Source organism: Glossina fuscipes, unplaced genomic scaffold, assembly GCF_014805625.2.
Source record: "Glossina fuscipes isolate IAEA_lab_2018 unplaced genomic scaffold, Yale_Gfus_2 0, whole genome shotgun sequence".
In the NCBI taxonomy this organism is placed as follows: Eukaryota; Metazoa; Arthropoda; class Insecta; order Diptera; family Glossinidae; genus Glossina; species Glossina fuscipes.
In genome coordinates, this window is record NW_023998414.1 from 18,656,652 (window position 1) to 18,669,363 (window position 12,712).

Here is a 12,712-nt window from a genome sequence, read left to right on the forward strand (position 1 = left end):
CGAGAAACCCCTTGTTAACGATGAGAATATTGAAGGAGGTCAATCTATGCAGCCTGAAGAAAATCAAGAGAATCCATTTTTTAAAAATGTTGACCGCAATTGCATTACACGTGTCCTTACAATGCGAAATGTTCCATCGCTGGCAAAAGGGCAAAAAACAAATGAAGAGACAAAGAGCGGGACGGACTACAACATTACTGAAGAAATATTCGAAGAATCTGGAAAACTGTTAGACAAAAGATGCCAAATAGGATGTAAGACTGCGAATATCACTCACACAAATATCAGCGCACCAAAGATTAATCCGAAAGCTCATGCTTTGTCAACTTCAAACACAGTTGTTGGGCAACAAGGAATAAAACCACCACGAAATCATCATGAAAATAATGAACATCAAATAACCTCAAATAAACCAACATCAAAATTGCGGCCTGTAACCGGTGTACAAGAAACTAACTATATGATGAACGATTTAAACAAAGCGATACCTAAATGCGCCAGAAATGGTATTTTCTTCTGCTTGGATTTTCCCATATCCTCGACACAATATGTCGGCCAACTACCGCCTAATATGACATTTCAACGTGTTGACGTCGGTACACGTTTAGTGATAATCATAACAGAAATACATAGTCCATACAAGTTCTGGTTTCATATATATGAAGATACACATTGTTTGGACACGTTAATGGACAACATGGGGGAATGGTATAAGAAGGTAAACAAAAATGAAATGCGCGTGCCGATCGATTATTTGAAGCCAGGGCAATTGTGTGCTGCATTGTTTCGGAATATTTGGCACAGGGCAATGATTACACGATACCCCGTCAAAAATAAAGTCACGGTATCTTTTGTGGACTATGGTACTGTTTATGAAGTTGATGCCGACGAAATTAAATACTTGACTTTTGATTTTTGTAAGTTGCCGGCTCTGGCGTTGCGTGGTAGTTTATCGTATGTTAAACCCCGTCGCTCGTACTGGGATAGCGAAGCCAATAAGTATTTTGCAAGCCTTGTAACCGAAACTTTGATTTATGCTAAGATTTCCAAGATTAATGCTACGCAACATGTCTTTTACATGGTTGCTTGTTGTAACCATGACGACAATGTGATGCAGATGAATAGTGCTCTAATCAAAAAACGTTACGCTTGGCCAGATGATTAGCGGAGGAACCCGTAATATTAAAAAGCTAACCGCAAAGTATTTATATTACTTCAGAGATAAGGCTTACTAATGTGAGATCCTCGACGTTATTTGTAAAAGTATATGTAAAGTTAATATACGGTTTCATTTCTCCACATTCTAAGTTTTTTATTGGATAAGCTCTGATGGCAGACATGTCATTGTATTAAAGTCGTTACGAACATTTCAGTTATTTGGCAACTAACGCTAGCACCAAAGACATTTTGTGTCTACCTATGAGGTAGATTAATTTGATCCACAGACTCACAGAAGTGAAGAGGGGAAGCTGAACGCTCCCACAAGCATTGCTTGATCGAATAGATAGATAGGAGAAAGCAATAATTTTGGAAGATAAAATGACGATGTTGTCGTATATTCGTTTACAATATTCGCTCTTTGTAAGAACCGTTTGCATGCTCAATCCCAAAATTATGCCCGCGCCCATGGCTAAACAGTAGAAGTATGTATGTAGAAGCTGGTATATATCATGTTAATAAAAAATATTTCCATATAAGTAATAGTTGCCTACAACTTTTAGGATACGTTACATACATGTATTCTTATAACTACTTTTTGGAAGCACAAAAATTCTCGATTGTCCCCGGTGTTGAATATATGCCTTAGTTCTTGCAAGAGAGCTTTAATCAAATCGTCCATTGGTGATCGACCAAACTCTACCCAGTCCTAGTTCATTGTCGTCTCTTGTCGCAACTATCAAGCCCTTTAAGAAATGTAAGAACAAAACATGAAATCATTTACGTAATTGAACAGAACTAGCTTTACCAAGTTAAAAGGTTCAGATAATGGAATTTGTTTCCTAAAAGTGTGCATAGCAAGCCAGCGCGCAAATTTGCATAATACAAAACAAAACGTCAGGTTGAATGAAGGCGGAAATCTGTTAAAATTGATGTTTGTTTTATTTTATTTTTCATATTATTATTATTATTAATTTAGCCAGAGAATAAATTTGAAGAGTAAAGACTTAAAGCGCTAGTAGCTAAGGCTTTCGGCTTTATTAAAAACTCCATCGCACTTGAGATTTGAACCCACGATCACTGAGTTGCTAGTCGAGACTCTTGCCCACTCGGTCACTCAGGCGGATTAATTTTTCATTGTTTGCTTCTTAAGCAAAAAAAAATTTATTTATTTTTTTTTTTTAAATTTGTACTAAACGAACAATAAAGATAATATTCAAATATATAATATAGCTAAGTTAACACAGCCCATTCGAGACGGATTGCTCAGTAGTGTGTGCAATACATTTCCGAGCCCAAAAGAAGGGTGTGCATATCGTATATGGAATGGAATTGAATTGGTATTGGAAATTTATATAAAATGACCTAAAATGACCCCGACTCAAAACTAGGGTCAGAAAGATGGCCTTCGGAAAAAATGTGCCGCCTCAAATAGGTTAAATAACAAGTATTTTTTGATAAAACAGTAAAATAAAGCTTAGTTGAATGTCGTTTGCGCTGTAATACTTGTTGTCTTTTTGCGATTAAATTATAGGCTAAGGTAAGTATCAAGTTTATCTTTAATAAGCCAAAACTCGTCGATGATTGCACCGTGCTGATCATCAGAAACTTGTTCAAAATGCAAGTGTGTAGCATTATATGCTCTTAGACGTGTATAACCGTAATCCTGTTTTAAAGCAGAAATAATTGTCTTTGTTTTAAATCTTTCTTAAAGGACAAAACAAATATTTGCAACTATACAAACTTGGCTACGAAAAGCACTCCAGTATGATGCGTTGTGTACGAAATTGTCACGTCCTTCCTTACATCCCGCAGAACCAGTTATGATATGCACTGGCGCCATTGGATTACGATAAGGTTCTGCTTGGGAGCCATTCATTACGGTATAATTGTAGATGGGCCATAGGCGTTCGTATGTATGCTCGTGTGCCCAAATTTCCACATCGACCCCATAATTATAGAAGAGATCTTCCAAACCAAAGGCGTGAAGGAAAGGCCAGCCCACACGTGTTAAAGTCTCAGAATGTGTACAGTCGTCATTGTCGGTATTGCTACAGTACATAGGTCGATGGCCGTAAACAATAATCCAAGGTTGTTTGGCTCGATTTTCTTGCTTAGTAGCCTGCTTTAAATCGTTCTCTAACCAATTGTACTGAAAGATCAATGATTTCATGCCATAATTTAAGAAATAATAGACTTCCGTCGAAATTCCTATGAAATGTATGGGGCCCAAGTTATAACTATAGAAAAGATTCTCCCAATCGTTTGGCATACTAAAACGGTTGCGATAATGTGAGAAATTACTGGAAGGATAAAATTTTCAATTAACTTTTTTCGACTATAGATAATAAATTAACATTAGGGGAAGGAACTTACTATCTTTCTTCATGATTTCCCGGACACACCATATACGGTGTATAAGCCGCTATTGTTTCAATTTGACGCATAAATTCATCACCTACGCGACCGTTATCGCTATTCATGTCATAAGCAAAGTCACCCACATGTACGATTGCATCATACCTACCACGTTGGCTTTCTTGCTGTAAGCGTGTCAACGATTGAGCATTTTCATTACCCATATCACCGAATATAGCCACATGTGGTGCCCATCCGCTACCTTCGGGCACAGTACGAAATGCAAATTTTGCCGACCAACCCAACGAACTACCACAGTTGTATATATATTTAGCCGATGGCTTCAAGTTATTTAATGTAACCTAATAATATTACATGAAGAGTGAACTTTGTCTTCAAGAACTTTCAATGTCATCTTTACCCTATGTATATACTGAGACTTATGTTCACTGCCACCGTCTGTAAATCTTTGCCTACTTCCTCTCGCTAATCGTGTGTATTCTTCATTTTCTCCATATGCCACTAGTGAATCGCCAGGATCGTCAACCGTTGACCAAGTTACAATAATATCATGAGGTTGCTCTATATGCGCATTTGTATTCGTTTTTAAAAATTATGAAAAAGAAAACAATATTTATTCAATGTTGTAGACAAAGTCTTGAAATTATTGCATATAAAATTATAGCGAGTAAAAGGTTTCCATTATTGCTCTCTCTCTCTCTCTCTCTCTCTCTCTCTCTCTATTTGTATCACTTCTATACAATCCAAACAAAAATCTGTTTTCTTACTTATAATGATCACTTTTGCCAACTGATTTTATCGACGTTGCCTACTATTTAATTACATACAATTTACGGCATAGCAATACGAGTTCTTCGGCATTCAATTTTAAGTTAACCTCTTGCGAGGGTAGAGTGAACAGACGAAACTCTATATTCAACTTGAGCTGAAACTTGAGGAAAAGTATACAATATATATTTCCTAAGATTCGTTTACAATGAGTATATATATATATATCTGCGATATTTATAATCATCCTTGCTATGTAATTACGCAATGGATTAAAAAACGCTAATATGATTAGATATAGCGCGTAATTCTCCTATAATGGCTTATAAAGTCCGCATCAGCACACATAGCGTGTCACCGTTAGAAGAGAAAATCTATTTTGATTTCAAATCACTTTTCTCAATTGTTCTTTTAGGTGCATTTAATTTGGAGAACAATCAATATAAAATTTTACTACTTACTTACTAAGTTTATCGGAAACTCCGTCACTTTGCCCTTACTTTCTAAATGCGATTCCAATAATTGTCAAGATATTCAAGGTTCAGGATCAACAGACTTCCAATCTAATTACTAATTACTATAATAACTAATGCAATGTAAGAGCCTTTGGAAGTAATTTTAAATTTAATATATCAGAATTGCAACAATTGATCCTACACATCGCCTAACACAGCTTATAAATGTTGAATTGTGGAAACTGAGAATATTAAAACATATAAAATAAATTTATATTGCTTCAATTAATTCTCACACACGCAATGCAATGAAAGTATTGTTTGAAGACAACAATAAATCCCTTCAATACATGCCTTATTTTTGGAAGATGACATGGTCATGAAAAGAAACTTACATAAACAAGTTTCGAATAGCAATAAAATCCGTCTATAAACGGTAACAATAATATAAAAAGGTAGCACTGTACAGGTAAATATTAAGAAAATAATTGCATATCATTGACAAATTGCTTAGTATTGAAATATAAAGAGTCTGCCAATAGACTTGGAACTTGGATACGAAAAAAATTAATCCAACATCAAAGAAACACCCACAAAAATGCAATGAGAACACCGTTTTATAAAATTTTTCAACAAATTTCACATTTGTTTAAACTCATACAAGTGAAGTCTTTTCTCTCAATTGTGTTTCACTTACCCCCAAAAGATAAATGCACTTGTTCTGGTTGATAATGTACTGTTGTCAAGTTTCCCAAACTATCCTGGATTTCATTTGCCAAGACGATCTCATATATTGCAATGATTTGCAAAACACATGTTATCATTAATAAATAAAACAAATTCATTTTTCTTCTTTATTTCTTCAAGATATTCAATATTCAATATTCAAAGCGTTATTTGTGCTACTAGTGCACTAAGAAACTGCGAGTTATTTATTATCAGTTAAGAGTATTAAAAGCGTACTTCGCCCAATGTTATCGAAGAGTATTTTTACAGAGAAACGGAAAACTGAAAAAAACTAAGGAGAAACTAATGAAGAAAACCACTCAAAAAGAGTGGTTTTCATTTCCATATAAAGTCACATATAAATGTTGTGCGTTCCGAATTTAACTCAGAATACGTCGATTACTCTTTCAATTCTCAGCAAGTATTGTGAGAGGAGATTTACTTGATTACTTGGCACTATTGAGGTCTTGCTGGCGTTATTATTGTAAAATGTCGTCTTACGCTGAGAGGAGTTTGAAAAAGAGAGAAACATTAGCGAACATAATTCTCCGCTCAAAACAAACAGCTGGCGTGTTATTTATTTTATTTTATTTCACTCTTACTTGTTTTATTCTCGGCATTGTTGCGGGGCATCCATAATAAATGTGCAGCAAAGCCAGCGAAGTAAATAAAACAAACAATATTTTGGAATTTGAATTCATTTAATTTGGATGTGGATTTTTTGTCGCGGGACTTGTATACAAAATAATGTACGTTACTTTATATATTGTTATATATTATAATATTTTCACTTGAAGTTCAGCAAATTCTTGCATGTAAAAATTTTTTATCGCTTAAATCGAACTGTCAGCGTGACGTTGAGAAGTGGTGTTTATTGAAAAAAAAAGGAGTGTTTTGAGGTTTTTCATCAATAGCTTTTCCCTAGACTAGTTATCTGCTTGCAAGGAGATGGGCGACTTCAAACATATAACTCTACTGCTTTATATTCAAGTGAGAAATCATTTACTTACTTAGCTATCTGATGTGGTACTGTGTGACTGCGACACACCTTCTGAGAAGTTATCGCTCATGCTTATCTGCTCAACTCCACTCAAGCGCTTACCCAATCCAATATTAACATTAGTAAAAACAACACTAGAAACATTTAGTTGATGTTAAATTATATTTAATCGCGAATTTTATGCGCACATATATTTAATTTTTTTTTTTTACGATTTTACATTTAAAATTACTCTAAAAATTAAAAATTAGTAAACAACAAGAAAAAAACTATAACTTATCTCTTTACCATGAGTCCATCACAAAATTTTCTAAACGAGTAAAAACCTTTCTTCCAAAAGCAAAGTGACTTAATTTTATTTCTCTTTCCTATTTTACGTTTTCTTAGAAAATTACTTTTATCCTAATATCTTGCCCTCTTTTTTAATTTTTTTTTAAATTATTTAGAGTAATCGTTTGTCGGAACATATTGAAAAGTTGATTGACGAGAAATGTTTTCTAAATAAAACTGGCACAGCAAAGCTTTGCAATGCCGACCGCATTTTGCAATGAATTTTAACAGATGAGTTATAAAGCTCTTTTAACAGATTACGTGAGACATAAAGTTGGCGGCTTTGCAAATTAAACGATCTGGCAATTTAAGTTGTTAGTTGGGCACTCAACCATTAGGCAAATACAACACACCGTTGTGCTATAAATTTCCTGTATGTGCTATAAATTTCTTAACCGAAATGAGGATGGCAACAAAGTGTAGAGTTTTCACAAATCTGAAAATATTTCCTACAGCCTACATAATTTCTGCGTTTATCTCATAACAATTTAAATTGGAAATATTACTTTTCAAAAATTTTGCGATCTCAGCATTTGCTTGCTTTGCCTACGTAGTTTAAATTTGACACTTAGTGGAACTGAGACATAATGTGTAGTCTTAAACTTTATACAGTTTTGGCTGTTGTTATTAGTTCGAATAATCGTAGCTAAAACCTGACAGTACTCCTTAACGTAAACAACATATGAATATCAACTCGGATCTTTTTGTTTTAGAATTATCTCAAATGTTTCAATATTAATGGTTTAAAAGAACTACAGACTATTAAGAGCCAAATGACTGTTCAGCTCTGCTCTTATTGTGAAAAAATAATGATTATAGCAAGAAAAACTTGAAAGCGTACATTCCGAAAGCTTTCACGGAAAGATTCGGATTAATTCGTAATGTGCCTGTCGAATGTGAGGTAGATTGAAGTATCAAAATTGCTGTGTCTTATGTACCTATCAGGGCCAGCTAAAAAAGGCGACAACCAGCATTAAAATTGGTTTCAAAGGAAAAGCTCTCCCCAAATCTATCAAGCTTAACTTTTGTGACCCCCCTGTGAATTACTTTGTATCCACCTTAAAACAATGCTTTAAGTTGGCAGATATAGGCATGTGTCGACGTTTTGCAAAGCCAAGAAAAGCAGGTGGCGCAATTGTGGTAAGTCCCCTAAGTGTATCGAAAACTGCGAAACAATGGGGTATCTGTCCTGTAGTTCAAGTTCAAGTGAACACGACATTTTAAACTAGTCTTGCCCAAACAGATCGCTCCCTAAGTTGTCCATAACAAGATATCAGCGGCCAGTGATTTCGAATTACGATTTGCATTCTGCGGAACTTGATAGATTAATTTTTGCCATTGCATGCAATTAATAACTGCTGCTCTATTAATTTTATACGCTTAGACTTGCGATGTATCATTTCTAAAGCAGGTAAACTTAAACTTAGTGATGTAAGACTTGAAGGATTTAAGCAACTTCTGATCCATTTCGCTACTATCTGTATTCATAAAGATTATCACCGTCATGGTCAAGAGACTAATGGATTTGTTAGCGTCAGTGCAACGTTTTGAAAATTCTTTCAAACACAAACGTAACTTATTTTTATGTTTACTGGATATGCTAATGCCATCGAAAACATTTCACAAAAAGACAGCAGGGAGGTTCATGATTGCACGTTTTAAATCATTTCGCAGGCGATTTGGGTACAATTACTTAGTCTGTCGCCTAAAACAGGAGACCATCCATCCATCGTCTAGCAAATAGTAATTTTACTATTAATTAATTAATTTTATGATATGATTATATGATATATGATGAATAAAAAAAACATATCTTAACACATGTTTGCATATAAAATAGTTTATAGAGCAAATCATATTTCGACCTCATTTAAATGTAAATGCGCTTCAACAAAAAACCATACACTTACGTGGAAACTCTAGATTTTAACAGAAAACTGCGAACAGATGAATAAAACTTCTGTAAAACTACAGCTGAGTGGTGGCATGGTATTATGGGTGGTATTAAAGAAACTACTGTTTTTTCTGATGGCAAAAAATGTACGTCACCTCAAGGAACTAACTTGCTTCCTTAGAAAAGCGAATCTATCTTTTTAATTCATGATAAATTTTGTTCTTTTTTTTTACTTCCAATCATATTTTCTGTCCATAACATTCTTTCAGCCAAAGTTGTCAACACTTGTTTTTTTTTCACCACTTTCAACCATTCAACAATCCACAATTTTACTCAACAGGCTTTAGTTATTACGGCCGCATTTTTTTTTTTTTTGTTGTGTTTTATATATATATTTCGTGCTAATATTTACTACGGACATATAAGCCACAAATCTATTGGCTTAGTCCATCTCTGTTCAACATACCAAAAAAAAAAAAAAAAAATATTTACTACTGTTTATTAACTGGACATAGTAGCCACTAATTTTATTGGATTGGTCCATATTAACTCAACATCCAAAAAATACAAATTTTGGAAAAGAAGGTTCCAGAATATGGCCGCTGAAGCAAGTTCATCGTCACCTTTAGGGACGCAAAATGGTCCATATTCGACACCAATATGTATGATTGTTTTGGGTATGGCCGGTTCTGGGAAAACCACGTTCGTACAGAAGCTAACGCAAATCTCATTTGAGGATCGTAACCCGTACGTGATTAATCTAGATCCTGCGTGTCGTGAGACTCCATATCATGCCAATATTGATATACGGGACACTGTCAACTATAAAGAAGTTATGAAGCAATACAAACTGGGTCCGAATGGCGGTATAGTTACATCACTAAACTTGTTTGCTACCAAATTTGAAAAAGTAATTGAATTAATTAAACGCGCTGGACAACAAGGTCATGAATGGTGTATTATCGATACTCCTGGACAAATAGAAGTTTTTACTTGGTCCGCATCGGGTACCATAATAACTGAAGCTTTGGCTACTATGTTTCCTACGATAGTTGTATATGTAATGGATGTGGTACGCTCCGTAAGCCCCACCACATTTATGTCCAACATGTTGTATGCTTGTTCAATACTATACAAAGCAAGATTGCCTTTCATTGTGACCATGAATAAGGTAAAACTCTACTTAGTTATAGAGATGTATAAATTATAAAATATTTTATTTTAACTTCTTATTTTAGATAGATGCTATGGATCATGATTTTGCTGTCGAATGGATGACAGATTTTGAAGTTTTTCAAGAAGCTTTAGAATCTGAACAAACTTATATAAGCAATTTAACGAGAACCATGTCATTAACTTTAGATGAGTTTTACAAAGATTTGAAAACCTGCGGTGTTTCAGCCAAAACTGGTGTGGGATTTTCACGTTTCTTTGCGTTAATAGCCGAAGGGGCTAAAGAATATGAAAGGTAAAAATTTTTATAAACCTAATATTGCTTTTAATATGCCATTTAATTTCAAATTAATGTTTTAAGTGATTATAAAGCTGAATATAATAAATTACGCGAGCAAAAGTTAAAAGAACAAAAAAAGCAAAAAGAAGATGAACTCAAAGCAATAGCTAAAAGCAAAGGTTCCGGTGAAGAAGTTGCCTTGGCACAATTTATAGAGGAGGTACACTGGAAGATTACTTATAAAATGCAATTATGTCGTCATTTCCTTATTAGGTGTCTGTCGGCCGTGAACTAAGTGATATTTATTTAAAACATCCAGGCAATGAAAGTTCTGAAGATGAAGAAGGAGAAGAAGCTGAAGCACCCACCTTTAACGAAGACCATGTCGAAGAACAAAATTTCCAACAATTTGTACAACAGCATAAAAACAAACAATGTCGCATTGATAAGCAATAAAACGTACAGAAAAGTGTTTATTTTTAAATAAATGTAATTGTTTATTAAATAAACTTGGGCTTCTCTTGTGATTGGTGGCATTTTGCAAGCAAATTTTTTTATATGTAAGAATTTCTCTTAAGGATTACAGTAAAAGTAAATGAATACTTCTTGTATGGAATGAAAAGTTTCTCTCAGTGTCCTCAGCATGACGGCTTTGAAGGCTTAAAAACTAATTATGTAGCGTTAATAATTTATTAAATATGTTTATATAATAAGCATTTTTTCAAATATTATTTTTCACGTAAGAAGCTGAGCTAAACTAAATTTTTATATATGTATATCTATTGTTTTTTGTATAAATATTTATTATTCTTATCAAATTAGTTAACCATTTATCATTTATGTTTTTCTTAGGTGTTTATATGCAGTTGTTATTATGTGTATATATATACGCGTTAACAAGCTAAAAAATATTTAGAGGCTTTTTTGTATTTTTTTCCTTTTTAAATAAATTTGTAAAATTATTGTTTCAATATTTATGCGATTTATGCAAATTATTTTTAAAGATCGTAAATTAATATAAGTCAAATAGTTGATATATCTGCCTTTATAATTAAAAAATGTGGTTTCTGGCAATGCTGTTTAATATTAAAACCTGCTTTTTTCACAAACACTTTCTCTCGTAAATGTCTTGTTTTGAAATAATTCCATCAAATAAAACTATCAAACTTTAATGGAAAAATTTTACCAAATATGTTGATATAGAATTTAAAATTAAAAACAAAAAATCCTCTTTGCTTTTAAGAAAAAATAAAAATATCAGTCAATGCAATCGTATTTGTGAAGGTGTTCTAAACAAAAGAGAACAAGCCCAGCGATATTGTTATTGCTTTAAACAGCATTTTCCGGTAATTTCAAAAGAGTAGTTCTTAATATAACGAACACGCCCTGGACGAGTATTTTTATTTTAGAGTTTAAAACAAAAAAAATGTTTTTTATATAAAAGTAATTTACAAAAATATATATAAAAAAATTGATGAAATAAACTGTGTTTTTGTAATGTCTTTCGAACAGATAATATCAAGCTATTTTTTGCTGTCAAGCACATTATACTCTTAAATTTATCTGTTTAGATTTGTAAAATATGCTTGTATATAAAACCACAAAACTTGGGCCGGATATTTTTTGTTTTTTTTTTTGAAATTCCTATCAAATATTCCAAGAATTTCTAATAATACATTTTAGTATTTTATTAGTAAAACGCACTTAACTTAATAAGTGTAACTTGCAATATTAAGAAAGGCTTATGAAAAAATGTCTCGCATTAAATTCCTTTTTAATCACTGCTTTGCTTAAGCTATAGTTTGCAAACACATATATAAATATTGGCTTTCTGTTTGTTTAATACCCACCACTGGCGATATGTCCACCGAAGTCAATATTCGTTTTAGTCTCATCCGTTTTTCGAACCGTTTTTTAAAATACCGATAATTTCAAAATTTCCTCTAGAGTATATAAAAATCCTATTTCCAATCATATCTTACATGAAGAGGGGAAACAAGTGAAATCGGTTTATTACAATTCAAAAGTTGGAAAGTTAATCTTCATTAATGTTTGCGTTATTACATTATGCGCACGCTTTTAGGTTATGTTATCTCTAATACATATAATTTGCTGTATATAGTTTATTGCTTTTGAAGAGCAATGCTGCTGCAAAAGTATTATTTTACAATGAAAATAGGCCATACTCTTGCATGTTGCGTAATATTAAAGTTTTCATGAAATGTATATATGTTTGACAATTAAATTCTTTCAATATATTCAACCGAGTGGTGGGTATAAAGAAAAAAATATTCGATCTAAACCGAAATAAGCCTTTTGGTATATTTTCAGTTTTTTTTTTCTTAAGTAAGTAATTGTGCTTTTCATATATTAAATACACACATATATATACTTAGTTTAAAATATCGAAAGCAATTTTTTTTGCGGGCGTACTTTATTCTCTAATATTAAAAAATGACTTCTATGAAAATTATCAAAACAAAAAAAAATTTTTTTAAATAAAAAAATCTCTTCCGAACTAAATTACAAAGGGGAAAAACCTTTTAACT

At 32.9% G+C, this 12,712-nt stretch overlaps 3 protein-coding genes across 5 annotated transcripts in view; 1 reads left to right on the forward strand and 2 right to left on the reverse strand.

Annotated features, from left to right (window-relative positions):
• The window catches only part of LOC119631826 (acid phosphatase type 7), a 12,257-nt gene extending 6,539 nt beyond the window's left edge, over positions 1-5,718 (reverse strand). For 2 of the 3 annotated variants that reach the window (XM_038024351.1, XM_038024366.1), the window contains exon 1: positions 5,458-5,718. In XM_038024351.1, coding sequence (XP_037880279.1) covers positions 5,458-5,605 — 148 coding nt within the window. In that variant the 5' untranslated portion in view covers positions 5,606-5,718. Of the gene's footprint in view, positions 1-2,656; positions 2,825-2,902; positions 3,462-3,534; positions 3,879-3,937; positions 4,099-5,457 lie in introns of those variants that run through there. The other variant, XM_038024360.1, reaches the window with a different exon arrangement.
• Positions 1-6,908, reverse strand: part of LOC119631811 — a 20,640-nt gene extending 13,732 nt beyond the window's left edge. Inside the window, exons 1-2 of the mRNA XM_038024332.1 lie at positions 6,775-6,908; positions 6,497-6,719 (exon numbers count right to left, since the gene is read on the reverse strand). The gene's annotated coding sequence lies outside the window, so the exon portion shown is untranslated. The remainder of the gene's footprint in view (positions 1-6,496; positions 6,720-6,774) is intronic.
• Positions 6,909-9,105: 2,197 nt separating this feature from the next.
• On the forward strand, positions 9,106-12,557 carry LOC119644569 (GPN-loop GTPase 1). Its single transcript, XM_038044162.1, has 4 exons — positions 9,106-9,881; positions 9,949-10,178; positions 10,245-10,383; positions 10,437-12,557. The coding sequence occupies exons 1-4, from the start codon at positions 9,306-9,308 to the stop codon at positions 10,617-10,619; spliced, it is 1,128 nt and encodes a 375-aa protein (XP_037900090.1). The 5' UTR covers positions 9,106-9,305; the 3' UTR covers positions 10,620-12,557.
• Positions 12,558-12,712: the final 155 nt, after the last annotated feature.

Coding starts and splice junctions, on each gene's coding strand:
- LOC119644569 (XM_038044162.1), top strand. CDS start 9,306: ATGGCCGCTGAAGCAAGTTCATCGTCACCTTTAGGGACGCAAAATGGT. Junction 10,179..10,244: donor GGGGCTAAAGAATATGAAAG/GTAAAAATTTTT, acceptor TAATGTTTTAAG/TGATTATAAAGCTGAATATA. Junction 10,384..10,436: donor TGGCACAATTTATAGAGGAG/GTACACTGGAAG, acceptor TTTCCTTATTAG/GTGTCTGTCGGCCGTGAACT.